The sequence below is a fragment of the Epinephelus lanceolatus genome, chromosome 20 (assembly GCF_041903045.1).
Source record: "Epinephelus lanceolatus isolate andai-2023 chromosome 20, ASM4190304v1, whole genome shotgun sequence".
In the NCBI taxonomy this organism is placed as follows: domain Eukaryota; kingdom Metazoa; phylum Chordata; class Actinopteri; order Perciformes; family Serranidae; genus Epinephelus; species Epinephelus lanceolatus.
In genome coordinates this window covers 1,047,208-1,062,517 of record NC_135753.1, presented here as the reverse complement: position 1 = coordinate 1,062,517, position 15,310 = coordinate 1,047,208, and the positions used below count along the sequence as shown (strand labels likewise).

At 48.6% G+C, this 15,310-nt stretch overlaps 1 protein-coding gene across 1 annotated transcript; it reads left to right on the top strand.

The window, feature by feature from the left end:
• The first annotated feature begins 1,391 nt into the window (after positions 1 to 1,391).
• Positions 1,392 to 3,444, top strand: mos (v-mos Moloney murine sarcoma viral oncogene homolog). The gene has a single exon (XM_033639374.2). It carries the CDS (start codon positions 1,454 to 1,456, stop codon positions 2,468 to 2,470), a length of 1,017 nt encoding a protein of 338 aa, XP_033495265.1. The 5' UTR covers positions 1,392 to 1,453; the 3' UTR covers positions 2,471 to 3,444.
• The last annotated feature ends 11,866 nt before the right edge of the window (positions 3,445 to 15,310 follow it).

The following is a 15,310-nucleotide window of genomic DNA, read 5'->3' as shown; positions in this document are numbered from 1 at the left end:
CTGTAATTCACATGCCTACGTGACTACAAAGAGTAATGTTAATGATATTTCGTGCAAGACTGCCATGTTGCCACTACGCACGCACGCACGCGCGCGCGCACACACACACACACACACATTTGCCCATCATTAATTGTCCTGCATGTCATGTGAGTGGAACGTTTAATAGCTTGTAGGTAATATTAATTAGCCTATTAATATTAATTAATATTATTACTTTCATTAATGTTGTTATAAGCTACTGTCATTACCGTCTGTCCTGCATCTCTCTCTGTCTCTGTCTCTGTTTCTCTCTCCCTGTCTCATTGTGTCATACAGATTACTGTTAATTTATCATGTTGATCTGTTCTGTATGACATCTAGGCTATTGCACGTCTGTCCGTCCTGGAAGAGGGATCCCTCCTCAGTTGCTCTTCCTGAGGTTTCTACCGTTTTTTCCCCGTTAAAGGTTTTTTTGGGGAGTTTTTCCTTATCCGCTGTGAGGGTCCTAAGGACAGATGGATGTCATATGCTGTAAAGCCCTGTGAGGCAAATTGTGATTTGTGATATTGGGCTTTATAAATAAAATTGATTGACTGAGGTAGACTGACAGGTCTGATGTCTTATTCACTCAGCAGCTGACTTGCTGAATGATGGCGAGTGGATTTAATAACAGTGATAATAATGATGATAATAATAATGATAATGATGCTCATCACAGTGACAGTGGCAGGGCTACAGGTTCTTTAATTGCGACAAACTTTGGCAAATGACTCAATAACAATGGTAATACATGCAAAGGTGTGTGACCAAAGTCATGACGGCGGGGGGTGGGGGTTACGGCTTTGATCAGCGAATATAATGTGACTTGGGATGTAGGCTACGCCAAACGCTGGCTCCGTTATGAAGCAGATCCAGCTGTGCCGCCCATAGGTGCCGCCGTCATCAGAAAAAGGACGTCGCTTTACGTGACGCTCAGAGTAAGGCCGTCTCATGTCTCAAATCAGCAATCCTCGCTCCTCACTCCTAACTCCTGACTCCTTAAATGTTTTCCTAAGTGGGAGGGACTAAACAGTTAGATAAGGTGGCTAGATAAGATGGTTAGCAGTAATTTTAAGGGACTTGGGACGTACCCTCTGACATGACTGCGTTTTTTTGTGACTGTCCCCTTGCTGCTACTGCCGCCTGATCTCGCCTACTTTCCAGGGGAGGCGCAGTTCATCGGGAACCAGCCTGTCGGAATGAAGCCCTTGAACCCAAGCAGAAAGCATTACATCCTCCTCAACACTGAGGGGCGATGTGGCTGACTGGGTGTGAGCAAGTACCCCCCCCCCCCCCCCCTCTCTCTCTCTCTCTCTCTTCCCGCGTGTGTGTGTGTATGTGTGTGTGCGTGTGTGCGCGCGCGCGCGCTGATAAGCTTTCAAACTGCAGAGCTGCTAATCAGTCTGCACCGGACTTCAGGTTACATAAAACGATGCCTTCTCCAATCCCCGTGACCCGCCTACAGCCCAAAGATATATACCCCTCCCTGGACATCGGGACTTGCAGCAGCCCGCTGACCAAATCCTGCTTCGGCAGCACCTTACAGGTCCCCGTTCAGCGGTTCCACGGCAGAGTTGCCAGCCGACTGTGGTCCACTGTGATCCACTGGAAGGAACTGCGCTCCGTGCAGCCTGTAGGCTCCGGAGGGTTCGGCTCCGTCTACAAGGCAGAATACCTCGGGAAGCTTGTCGCGCTGAAGAAAGTTAAGAAGTGCACCAAGAACAAGCTGGCGTCACGGCAGAGCTTCTGGGCCGAGCTGAACTCAGCACACCTGCGCCACAGAAACATCGTGCGCGTCTTCGCGGCGACCACCTGCGTCCCGCCAGATTTTGGAGATGAAAGCAGCATCGGAACGATCCTCATGGAATTTGTGGGGGACCGAAACTTGCAGCAGATCATTTACGGATGTGTAGAGCCGCTAGAGACAGACAGGTGGCTCAAGTACTCCGCAGACATTGTACACGGCTTGCGGTTCCTTCACTCCCACAGCGTTGTGCATCTGGACATAAAGCCAGCCAATGTGTTGGTGTCCAGTGAAGACATCTGCAAAATTGCAGATTTCGGCTGTTCTCTGAAACTGGAACATGGATGTGAAGTTAGCGTTATCAGCCCGCATCTGAGCCACGTAGGCGGCACGTATACACACAGAGCCCCGGAGCTGCTGAGAGGCGAGGGGCTGTCTGCTAAAGCGGATATCTTTTCTTTCGGGATCACATTGTGGCAACTGATCACCAGAGAGCAGCCCTACACCGGCGACAGGCAGTACGTGCTCTACGCGGTTGTTGCGCACAACCTGCGGCCGTCTGTTGAGAACCATCCGGTGTTTCGGTCGGAGCATGGGCGGCTGTGTAGGAGCCTGCTGAGCCGGTGCTGGAGCAGAGAGGGCCGCCGCAGACCTACTTCCCAGGAGCTACTGCCTCACCTGGAGCAGCTGCGCTCCCACATATGAGTTTGTTTTATAGCTGGTGCACATGTGTACTGACAGCTGTGGACAATGACATGTTTTAGGTACATTTTAGAAGCTACTTTCAGGACCAAACAGTAGACTATCAGTGTCTTATGCTCACAATAATATCAAATCCGATTTAAAATAGCAAACAATTCAGTGCTGAAAAACATGGTGATCTTAAGTGACCTTAAGGAAATGTAATCTTTACCATGACAAATCACTTGTAGTAAAAACTGCTCTGAAGCTGACTTATGCTCACTCCATCTGGATTGATGCATTTTTGGTTGCATAACAATTGAATTACTTGTATAAAGCCTCTGTAATAATGTGCCTAATTGAAGAGGCTCCTAATGATTAAGCATAGACACTGTTGTTTTCCTAGCAGTATGAGGCTTAATTGTGCTGTGTGCTGAGTAAGGCATCTTGAAAATAATTGAGTGGAATTTGGTGAAAAGTTCCTTAAAAACTCTCTACGCTGCTCCAGGTAAAAATATTCATTTCTCATCATTTTTAGTCCAAAAGGATTACATGAAAATAAGTGAGACAGTAAACCATGGTGCATTTGCACATTTTTTTTTTCAATCTAGATTTGCCATTAGTGTCTTTAAAAAAGGCACTCCTTTGGTATCAAGAAAACCAACTTTGACTCAAGGAGGTATGCATCTATCCAAGTTGGTTTGGACCTTTTTTAGAAGCACATTTGAGAGTCACTGTTGGTTAAGGTGTACACTTTGCCAGCACATTATATTACCAGTCCCTAAAATGGTTTAAAATGTATTTAGCCTTCACCGTAAACACATCCTTTGTCTTTTCATTTGACAGCTCAAACCGTCCACACTAAGTTGCTGTGAGAGCTCTGACTTTGTTTTAGCAAATTTTTCTTAAACTATGGAATCAACGTGTTGTGAATCGAATTTGATTTGCCATGATGAGATTGTAATGTGAGATTTAAGTGTGATAGGTTTTCATTAAAATTATTTTTATACTACATATGTATTTTTGCTTCTCAGCTCTTCCTTGCACCATGTGCACAGGTCACTAGTTCATCTCAGGCTAACATGTATAGACAGATATTTTAGAGTTTCTTTTTAACCTGACCTGCATTCAGACTGTGGGAGGAAATCCACACAGCCACTTGAAGAACATAAGACTGGCTTTTCAGATGGGCTCTACCTCCCTTATGTCATGATAATGGGAAGTAAACAATAGCATGAACACTTGGGTTTCCAAGAAGCAGTTTTACAGAGCCATTTAGATCTACTTCACAGAGAAAAACCCAGAGCTCTGTTTAATCTAGAACAGAATAATGTAAAAAGACCTACCCTGGGTTTCACCTAGCAAAGTTATATGGACAACTCAGTTGACCTGCCTCTTGTAACGGGCGTGATGATCATATTTAATTGATAGTCTTTTTTTTTCTCCCCCAAAATAAAACCTAAAAGAAGGGTCAACCTAAAAGTTTAACATTTCAATAAAATGTTTACTGGTAAATTTATATATTTAGAATAAGCTTAACTGTTGTATTACAGCCTAGCCAATACAAATATTAACACATTTTAGAAATAATATAGATGTGTTAAACATCAAGAGGAATCAAATTTACATGTGAATATTTCCATTGTCTTAATGCCAAGTCCATCATGTCAAGACTTTGATAATTCTATCTTTTTATTATATTGTGTGGGTGACATGGACCCTTTTCATTATTTTTAAGATATTTGCAAAAAAAAAAATTCTTTGTTAAAAAGTGTGCATCCTCTGACATTATGTGACATCTGAACCTCTGGAACAATTAGGGAGTGGAGAACTGTCTTAACATTTATGAATGTTTATGCATGCATAAAAATGAAAATTAAGCTTTGTTGAATGCTGTGCTGCTGCCATGACACGTCACCTTCCAGAGGCCTATTGGCTGATTTACTGCCTGAGGGAGGGAATTATGGATAGACATGAGTGTAGTTGTTATCAGATTCATTTAAAGTTACCTTAAACGTCTTCATACAAAACTCATCTGATCTACCTCTTACTAAGATATCTTTTTGACTCACAAGTCAAAGTTTAGGACCATTCTTAAAACTGGCTCAGGCCCAGTCAGTCAGTGTATGCCTGTGGATATTCTCATTTATCCAGGTCATAGTTATCTCAAGGCAATTGAATCGAATGCAACTGGACTTAGTTTTGTCTTAGAAGACATTTCACCTCTTATCCAAGAGGCTTCATCAGTTCATGCTTGACTGACTAGAACTAGAGGCTGTTTACACGTACACGGTGATTTTGATAAACGGAGACATCTTCCTTCGTTTGTGCCCTTCGTTTACACGCAAATGGAGATTTCTCCTCTGAAAACGAGTCTTTATAAAAACTCCGGCCAGAGTGGAGATTTTGGAAAAGTCCGGTTGCGTGTTTGCATGTAAACTGAGATAAACGGAGATAAACGGAGTTATAGGCAGCCGACGTCACAGTATGCGCCGGAACTTGCGCCTGTGTAAGAAGCGCGACCTATGTTGCTATGGTGACAATGGATACATGGAAGGCTTGAGCTTCTCGTTACACTGCCACCTACAGGTTTGGCATGCTCTTGTGTATATATACATGGGTAAGTGTAAACGAAGCTCTTTTTGAAAACAGAGACAGTGAAATGTCCGTTTATGAAAATAGCCGGCAACGTGTAAACAGCCTCCTAGTCTGACAAACTGGTGTGGAAACCCAGGTGTTTAACCTCTGAGGAGGCCTTCACAAGGCCACTGATGTCATTGGTCCGTTAGTGCTCCAAGGTGTGTCAACAACGGTCGCTGAAACTCCTGCTGCTCACCTGCTTCACCTATAATGCTGTCCTTTCATCCTTGCCCCCGAGATTTAACAGCTTAACCTCTAAAAACAATGGTCGTTCACAAATGGCCTCCTGTGACTCAAATGACTCCAATGACCACCGTTGCAGCAGGAATTTCAACTACTGTCGTTGACACACCTTGGAGCACTAACGAACCAATGACGTCAGTGGCCTTGTGAAGGCCTCCTCAGAGGTTAAATACCTGGGTTTCCACACCAGCTTCAATTGCCTTGAGAGTCATTGTATGTATAGGCTAGGAGGAAATATATGTGAAAGAAATATTACACTAAGTTGTCTCACATCATAAATGTGTTGTCTAATAATTCAGAAGGAGAGCTAGGTGCTGCACTAGCCCTTTAAATATCACATCAACTTTTCCTTCATCTCTCATGCAACACAAACTGCTGCGCAAAATCTCTTCAGTGACAATACACTACTGTCACCTTTCACCAACAGACAGTAGAGGTCAGTCCTGCTTCAAAAATCAAAGCAGAACATTAGATGATTGGACAGCAGATTATAGGTTACCTGCAGATTTTAACAATGAGCTGCAGATTTGGCTGACTGTTTTACTTTTTATAGGATACAGAATGTACACAGATATGGACTGGTTTAACTACACAAATCAGAAAGTGCATTTAAGCATGTGGAGACTGCAAAGTCAGGGCAACTCCCACAAATAGTGTTAGAAATTAAAAACCAAATTCTTCATCAGGCTGTGTTATTGTCATGGCAAAGTCTGCATTAGACAAAAAAAAACAAAAAACAACGAAACAAACGAAACAAAACAAAACATAAAATCAGGAGAAGCCACATCATCATTATCCTCTCAGTAACATAATCTCTATTCAGATATTTATTGTTTAATAGTACAAGTGCAAACTACACTTTAGTATGAAATGAAAAAAATCTCGATATTTCATATAATACAATATAATGATATAATGATGGACTGTAAACACCATTCATTACTATCCTGGACAACTTTTTTTGTTAGAAACCCTGCTACAAACATATCTTACTGTCAATATGTAAACAATGATACATACAAATCCATGGCTATTTTAGATTTAGTCTTAGTCTTGAGAAGAAAATGCTTATTAGTCGTAGGGACATTTTAGTTGTTTTTATCCTTCATAGTTTTAGTGTAATTTTAGTCATGATGCTTTCTATATGTTTTTACTTTTTAATCTTTAAACTAATCCAGTGAGGCTGACTCATGTATCAAAAATTAGGATTAAGGTGACAGGTTGTATAAAATTATATTTTAGACAGTTTTTTTCAACTACAAATAATTACTGCACACATACAAACTGTCATTTCTCCAGCAGTTTTGACACATTGAAGGGGTGATTTACTAGCACACACTTACTGATCATCATTTGAAAAGCTCAACATCTCTCTGATTATGCTCTCAAAAACTTTGACACCACAAATAACTAATCTGAGACAAGACTTTGTTCCCAGCATAGACTGTATGGTTCCCAGCAGTGCCGCAGAATATAAAAGAGTCGCGACAACGGAAGTCCAAAATGCTTGTGCATCACGTGACTCATGTAGACCTCGATAGTTCCTGGAAGTTACTGGCGGGCCGTTTAAATACATAATACTGAGAGACAGAACTCCGATTTTTGGTATGTAGCTGACAACTACATTGATTTATAATATATGTGTAGCACACCATAAACAGTTACATCTTTATGTTGTTTTTTAAAGTAAAATGTGCTAATATTTGAGGATTGTTAGTTAACTACGGTTAGGTAAGACTCTATTAATCCATTATTCGACAAGGGAACACATCTCGATACAACACCGGCCATACCAGCCCAGTGACGCGGCGGCCCACCGGGAAAACTCCCGGTACTCCTGATGGCCAGTCCGCCTCTGACTACAAGCCTGGCGGGAGCTAGCTGAGCATCGGCGGTGAGTTAGCCTGTTTGCTAGCGCATGACATGGATTACTACGGCGGGAGGAGAGTGAAGAAGGAGGAGAGGGGAGACAAGGAGGAAGGAGCATGCGGGTGGTCAGAGGACATGGCCAGAGAGTTTGCGAGAGCTGCATGTGAGGCGAAGGAGCGCCCGAGAGAGGCTACTGTGAAGATGGCTAGCGATGCAGGCATGACTCCGTCATCGGCGGCTCGCGGCATTCCTCCTCGCACCGGAAGTGATGGGATGGGACTAAGCATGGCGGTGGCCGCCATCCAGCAGCTGTCATCTCCGTGAAAACACCTAAGTACTCTGGTAGGTCGGACTGGGAGGCTTTCCATGCCCAGTTTGAACTGCTGGCTCATGCAGAGGGGTGGTCAGTGGAAACTAAGGCACTACAGCTAGTGTTATGTCTCACGGATGATGCTTTGTCCTGTCTTCTGCTGCTTAGTGAGGAGGAAAGACGCAGTTATCAAGCTTTAGTGGGAGCTCTGAAGAGGCGATTTGGACAGTGTTTACTGCCTGACTTCCTGCGAAATGAACTGAGTAATCGGGCTAGAAAACCTGGGGAGCCACTGCGGGTGTTGGCCAACGACATAGAGAGCCTGACGCGGCGGTCTTATGCACACATGCCCCCTGGGATACAGAGTGAGCTGGCACGGGACCAGTTCATCAGAGCTCTCCTTCCTATTGAATTGCGGGTCCAGGTACAGCTGCAGCACCCTCAGACCTTGCAGGCGGCCTTGGAGATGGCTGTGGAGAGGGAGAATGTGTGGGGTGTAGCTGCTGGGAACTGCCAAAAGTTGAGCCCGCCTGCGGTGAGGGCTGCGGTGGGAAGTGCCCCAGAGGAAGAGAGGCCGGCCTGGGTGTCCGAAGTGACCGAACTATTAAGGGCTGTGTCACTACAGGCAGCAAGTCAGCCACGCCCCGGCCCCGGGGTCTGCTGGGGATGTGGACAGCCAGGACATTTGATCAGAGAGTGCTCCAAGTCACGCAGGGGGCAGGGAAATGGCTCGGGGCCTGCATAGAGGGGGATATGCGGACCCCAGCTCCAACCCCAATGCCAACTTTCTCTTCTCATACCTCTCTAGCAGCAGGAGGAGCCCAACAACATAGCCGGGGAAGCCAGGCTCCACTTCCCTCAGAAGCGGAAGATGACACAGGTTTGGAGCTGGTCATCGCAGTGGGACGCACCTGCGATGGGGATCCTTCTTATGTCCCCGCCACAGTGGAGGGAGTGCCCTGCCTTGCATTAGTGGACACAGGGTCAACAGTGACCTTGGCATGACCTGATGTAGTGGCAGCCTGGACTCCGTTTGAGCTCACCGCTGTGCGACTGCGCACAGTCACAGGCGAGCTGGCACCTCTGAAAGGCCTGGGCAGGATGACTGTGATGGTAGGGGGGTGCTCTGTGTGCCACCCAGTGTGGATAGCGGCAGTGCAGGACCCTGCCCAGGATACGGCAGGGACTTTCTGAAAGCTACAGGCTGCCAGCTGGACCTAGGAAGAGGCACAGTACGCTTCCAAGGGGGGCCCGTGGTCACTTTGCTCCCCGGTGACACCCCTATCATGCCTCCTGTCAGACTGGCCACTACAGCAGTTAGTAAAGTAGAGTCTGTTGTTAGCAACCCTCCCTCCCTGCCTCTTCCCACGGCGACACCCACCCGGTGTGATCCTCACTCCACCACTCTCAGCGTGAGCCACTTAGCCCCTGCCACACCCGCTTTCCCTGTGTCACCCTCCCAGGATGACCCCCCTTCCACCACTCACAGTGAGAGCCAGTTAGCCCCAGCCCCGTCTCTTCCTACTGGGTCATTCTCTCAGGGCGACCCCTCCTTCCCCACTCCCAGTGTGAGCAACTCAGCCCCTGCCCTTTTCCCTTCTCCCGTGACACACTCCCAGGGTGAACCCCCTTCCTCCACTCACAGCATGTGCCACTCAGCCCAGGCCCAAAGCCCCAGCCCGAGGAGGAGGGGGCGCTGTGTGCAGTAAGGGAGATATGGAGGAAGAACTGTGGCGACCTGGACCTCGAGCAGCAGAAACAGCTGTGGCGGCTGCTGCTGGAGTTCCAGGGCAGTTTCGCCATGCGCGAGGAGGAGGTGGGGAGGACTCACCTGGTACAACATGAGATCGATACAGGGGACGCACGGCCTATCAAGTGTCGCCCTCGCCGGCTTCCTCTGGCTCGTCAGCAGGCTTGTGATGAGGCGGTGGCGACCATGCTGAGGGCGGACATCATTGAGCCTTCCGACAGCCCCTGGGCAGCAGCGGTTGTCATGGTCCCCAAGATAACCAGCTGGCGGGTCTGTTCTGACTACAGGCCGGTGAATGGGGTGACCAAGAAGGATTCATACCCACTGCCCCGTATCGACAAGTCCCTGGACCTGGTCTCTAGGTCCTCCTTGGATCTCCGCATTGGGTATTACCAGGTTCCACTCGCTCCAGAGGCCAGACCCAAGACAGCCTTCTGCACAGGGCAGGGGCTGTGGCAGTTCAAGGTCCTCAGCTTTGGACTTTGTAATGCCCCTGCCACCTTCGCGAGGTTGATGGACAAGGTGCTGGATGGGGTTCCCCGGCAACAGTGCCTGGTTTACCTCGATGACATTCAGCTCCTTCGAGGCTGCCCTGGGGTCCCTGCGGCTGGTGCTGGAAAGGATCAGAGCAGCAGGCCTAAAGCTGCATCCCGAGAAGTGCCACTTCCTGCGGAGAGAGGTGTCCTTTTTCGGGCACAAGGTGGGGGGTGAGGGCATCAGCACCATGGAGGAGAAGGTGCGAGCTGTCGTAGACTGGCCTTCCCCCATCAACCAGAAGCAGCTGAAGAACTTCTTGGGGCTGGCCTTGTACTACAGGAAGTTTGAGCGGGGTTTCTCCTGTACAGCGGCTCCCCTGTTCCAGCTGCTTCAAAAAGACAGAGACTTTGTTTGGACTGAGCAATGTCAGGAGGCGTTCAGTAGTCTCTAGCGCGCCCTGAGCGAGGCCCCGGTGCTGGCTCCAGCTGACCCCAACTTGCCTTTCCTCCTGGACATCGCTTTCGCAGGTGGGGCCTGCAGGGGAGCGAGTTGTGGCATATTTCAGCCAGTTCTTCAACAAGGCAGAGCGGCGCTACTGCGTCACATGCAGGGAGCTTTTGGCAGTGGTGCTGTCAATCAGGCATTTCAAGTACTACTTGTGCGGGCCGCCCTTCACTGTGAGGACTGACCACTCTGCTCTCCAGTGGTGCTTCATAGAGACCGTCTGGCTCCCTACAGAGGGGGCTCTTCTCCGCAGGCAGCAGGAACGCCGGATCCCCACCCCCCCCACCCCTCCCCCTCACGTCCTGCCTCCTCCCCTGCCATATTCCCCTTGGTTCTGCTGGAGGCTCCAGTGACGGTGTCTCTAGCCCCCTCATCTTTCCCCCGTCATCCCCGTCCTGTGCCCCGGACTCTCAGGTCAGCAGCTGTCCGGCTGTGTCTGAGTCATCCACCTCCCCTTCCCCTGTTCCACTGCTGATGGCAGACTGTTTGCCCCCTGTTCCCTTGCCTCCAGCCCCCCTGATGGCACGGCCACCATGACAGAGGAGGCCTCCAAGTCACTTCAGAGACTTTGTAGGGTCCCTATGGGGGGGGGAAGTAGTTAGTAGTGAGACCCTAGGTTCCTGGAGAGGGCAAGAATGTGCCCTGGTCTCACTGGAAGTGACGGTAGTCCACCTGGATCTTCCTAGCTAAAAAAAATAAATAAATAAATAAAAAAATTTTGTTCGAAAAGCAGGCAGTGGACTTTTTGCCAGTAGTTTGAGTTAATGCACTTTAATGAAATGTTCCTTTATTGGCAGTTTGGAATTGTATGCCATGTCATTCTGTAAGTTGTTTGTTAAGTTTGTTATTGTTAATTTGGTTCCTCGAGGGTGAGGAATTTTGTGGTGGGGGGGTAGCGTAGCGACCCTGGGGCAGTGATGAGTGTGGTATGAGTGGAGTCAGCTGTCAGTCAGTGTGCGGGCTGGAGATTGGTGGAGCAGAGAAGGGGAGGGCTGCCCCGCTGGGTACTGTAAGTGTGTATGTGTGTATGAAGTGTGGGTGCTACACGAGAAGAGTGAGAGTTTGGGACGGAGACTTGTACGAGTTACCCCCAGGAGTGTTAATGGAATTTTTTGGAGTACACAGTAAACGGGCCTTTTTCCCGAACGCTACTCTGGTCTCCTGCTCATGAGTGATTCATTACAATATGTATACAGGCCAGTATACGTATATTAATGACATAGCATAATTATATGATAGAAACGTATTATTACACAGTATAGGCCTAACTATGTGTATATAACATATATTGTTGTCTGCCTTTAAATATTATATTAATTAATTAATATTAGTCTTTCCTTACCTTGGTGAAACAGCATGTTGCTTTTATTGCTTTAAATTATTTTTTCAATTCAGTCCTTAGTCTTATATGGTTGTCAAGAGTAGTCACATCCTAACATTTACTGATAATGTAATGATTGTAATGATTTATAACTAATGTTATCTTAATTACTTTCAGTGGGACAGAAGGAGACCGACAACAGGTGACTACCAATGACAGTTAAGTGACAGCACAGTGGGTCACTGGGCTAGCAGCAGCAGCAGTGACATATATATTTTATGTATCTTTGTCTTTTTACGATGTACTTATTTACTATAACAAATTAATTTCTAATAAACTCAGAAACGTGACTTGGATGTCAAGCAGTTTGTCTGTGCCCTTCCTTCCGTGTTGTCCTCTCGTACAGTCTCCACCATGGTGCTGTGTGGGGATGTTCCAATCTTTTAGAGAGAGAGGTACACATGCACAATTTCTTCATTGACACAGAGATGAGACTGTTTTTTTTGGCTAAAGTCAGCAGGAGTAACCTGAGACTCACTACAGACTACAATACAAAAATATGTAAAGTTATCATTCACAAATACTGCATTAGCACATTTCCACAAACAAAGACCACACTTTTGGGAAGCTCAGTGTTTGGTTTATTAAAAATTAGGAACAGGGAAAGGCTTGCAAAACCCAGGGAGTTGAGACTCAGGGTAAGGGGGTTGTTTCATTGCGGGGTGAGTTCAGGCTCCATTGCATCCCCCTGTTGTTCTTGTGCTGAAAGAGAAAAAAAAGAGAGGAGAAATGGTTAGGCACACGTATATACTTATGGTCTGTTTTTTAGGTTTTGTGATTCTGTTGAGTATACCTGTCTATAATATGTTACAGCTCAGCTGATATTACATTGATAGCAAAGTGAGAGGGAAGTTTGAGGACTGGAATGAGATTTAAAACACAAGATTAAGTAATTTTGATAAATGAAACTAACCAAGCTAAATGGGGAATTACTCTAAATACCAAATGTATGTATATATTACTGTGTTATATATATGATCATGCTAAACATATATTCTATCACAGTATTAGATATGTAATCTTGTATATTTGTCAACAGTGACCTTGGCATGACCTGATGTAGTGGCAGCCTGGACTCCGTTTGAGCTCACCGCTGTGCGACTGCGCACAGTCACAGGCGAGCTGGCACCTCTGAAAGGCCTGGGCAGGATGACTGTGATGGTAGGGGGGTGCTCTGTGTGCCACCCAGTGTGGATAGCGGCAGTGCAGGACCCTGCCCAGGATACGGCAGGGACTTTCTGAAAGCTACAGGCTGCCAGCTGGACCTAGGAAGAGGCACAGTACGCTTCCAAGGGGGGCCCGTGGTCACTTTGCTCCCCGGTGACACCCCTATCATGCCTCCTGTCAGACTGGCCACTACAGCAGTTAGTAAAGTAGAGTCTGTTGTTAGCAACCCTCCCTCCCTGCCTCTTCCCACGGCGACACCCACCCGGTGTGATCCTCACTCCACCACTCTCAGCGTGAGCCACTTAGCCCCTGCCACACCCGCTTTCCCTGTGTCACCCTCCCAGGATGACCCCCCTTCCACCACTCACAGTGAGAGCCAGTTAGCCCCAGCCCCGTCTCTTCCTACTGGGTCATTCTCTCAGGGCGACCCCTCCTTCCCCACTCCCAGTGTGAGCAACTCAGCCCCTGCCCTTTTCCCTTCTCCCGTGACACACTCCCAGGGTGAACCCCCTTCCTCCACTCACAGCATGTGCCACTCAGCCCAGGCCCAAAGCCCCAGCCCGAGGAGGAGGGGGCGCTGTGTGCAGTAAGGGAGATATGGAGGAAGAACTGTGGCGACCTGGACCTCGAGCAGCAGAAACAGCTGTGGCGGCTGCTGCTGGAGTTCCAGGGCAGTTTCGCCATGAGCGAGGAGGAGGTGGGGAGGACTCACCTGGTACAACATGAGATCGATACAGGGGACGCACGGCCTATCAAGTGTCGCCCTCGCCGGCTTCCTCTGGCTCGTCAGCAGGCTTGTGATGAGGCGGTGGCGACCATGCTGAGGGCGGACATCATTGAGCCTTCCGACAGCCCCTGGGCAGCAGCGGTTGTCATGGTCCCCAAGATAACCAGCTGGCGGGTCTGTTCTGACTACAGGCCGGTGAATGGGGTGACCAAGAAGGATTCATACCCACTGCCCCGTATCGACAAGTCCCTGGACCTGGTCTCTAGGTCCTCCTTGGATCTCCGCATTGGGTATTACCAGGTTCCACTCGCTCCAGAGGCCAGACCCAAGACAGCCTTCTGCACAGGGCAGGGGCTGTGGCAGTTCAAGGTCCTCAGCTTTGGACTTTGTAATGCCCCTGCCACCTTCGCGAGGTTGATGGACAAGGTGCTGGATGGGGTTCCCCGGCAACAGTGCCTGGTTTACCTCGATGACATTCAGCTCCTTCGAGGCTGCCCTGGGGTCCCTGCGGCTGGTGCTGGAAAGGATCAGAGCAGCAGGCCTAAAGCTGCATCCCGAGAAGTGCCACTTCCTGCGGAGAGAGGTGTCCTTTTTCGGGCACAAGGTGGGGGGTGAGGGCATCAGCACCATGGAGGAGAAGGTGCGAGCTGTCGTAGACTGGCCTTCCCCCATCAACCAGAAGCAGCTGAAGAACTTCTTGGGGCTGGCCTTGTACTACAGGAAGTTTGAGCGGGGTTTCTCCTGTACAGCGGCTCCCCTGTTCCAGCTGCTTCAAAAAGACAGAGACTTTGTTTGGACTGAGCAATGTCAGGAGGCGTTCAGTAGTCTCTAGCGCGCCCTGAGCGAGGCCCCGGTGCTGGCTCCAGCTGACCCCAACTTGCCTTTCCTCCTGGACATCGCTTTCGCAGGTGGGGCCTGCAGGGGAGCGAGTTGTGGCATATTTCAGCCAGTTCTTCAACAAGGCAGAGCGGCGCTACTGCGTCACATGCAGGGAGCTTTTGGCAGTGGTGCTGTCAATCAGGCATTTCAAGTACTACTTGTGCGGGCCGCCCTTCACTGTGAGGACTGACCACTCTGCTCTCCAGTGGTGCTTCATAGAGACCGTCTGGCTCCCTACAGAGGGGGCTCTTCTCCGCAGGCAGCAGGAACGCCGGATCCCCACCCCCCCCACCCCTCCCCCTCACGTCCTGCCTCCTCCCCTGCCATATTCCCCTTGGTTCTGCTGGAGGCTCCAGTGACGGTGTCTCTAGCCCCCTCATCTTTCCCCCGTCATCCCCGTCCTGTGCCCCGGACTCTCAGGTCAGCAGCTGTCCGGCTGTGTCTGAGTCATCCACCTCCCCTTCCCCTGTTCCACTGCTGATGGCAGACTGTTTGCCCCCTGTTCCCTTGCCTCCAGCCCCCCTGATGGCACGGCCACCATGACAGAGGAGGCCTCCAAGTCACTTCAGAGACTTTGTAGGGTCCCTATGGGGGGGGGAAGTAGTTAGTAGTGAGACCCTAGGTTCCTGGAGAGGGCAAGAATGTGCCCTGGTCTCACTGGAAGTGACGGTAGTCCACCTGGATCTTCCTAGCTAAAAAAAATAAATAAATAAATAAAAAAATTTTGTTCGAAAAGCAGGCAGTGGACTTTTTGCCAGTAGTTTGAGTTAATGCACTTTAATGAAATGTTCCTTTATTGGCAGTTTGGAATTGTATGCCATGTCATTCTGTAAGTTGTTTGTTAAGTTTGTTATTGTTAATTTGGTTCCTCGAGGGTGAGGAATTTTGTGGTGGGGGGGTAGCGTAGCGACCCTGGG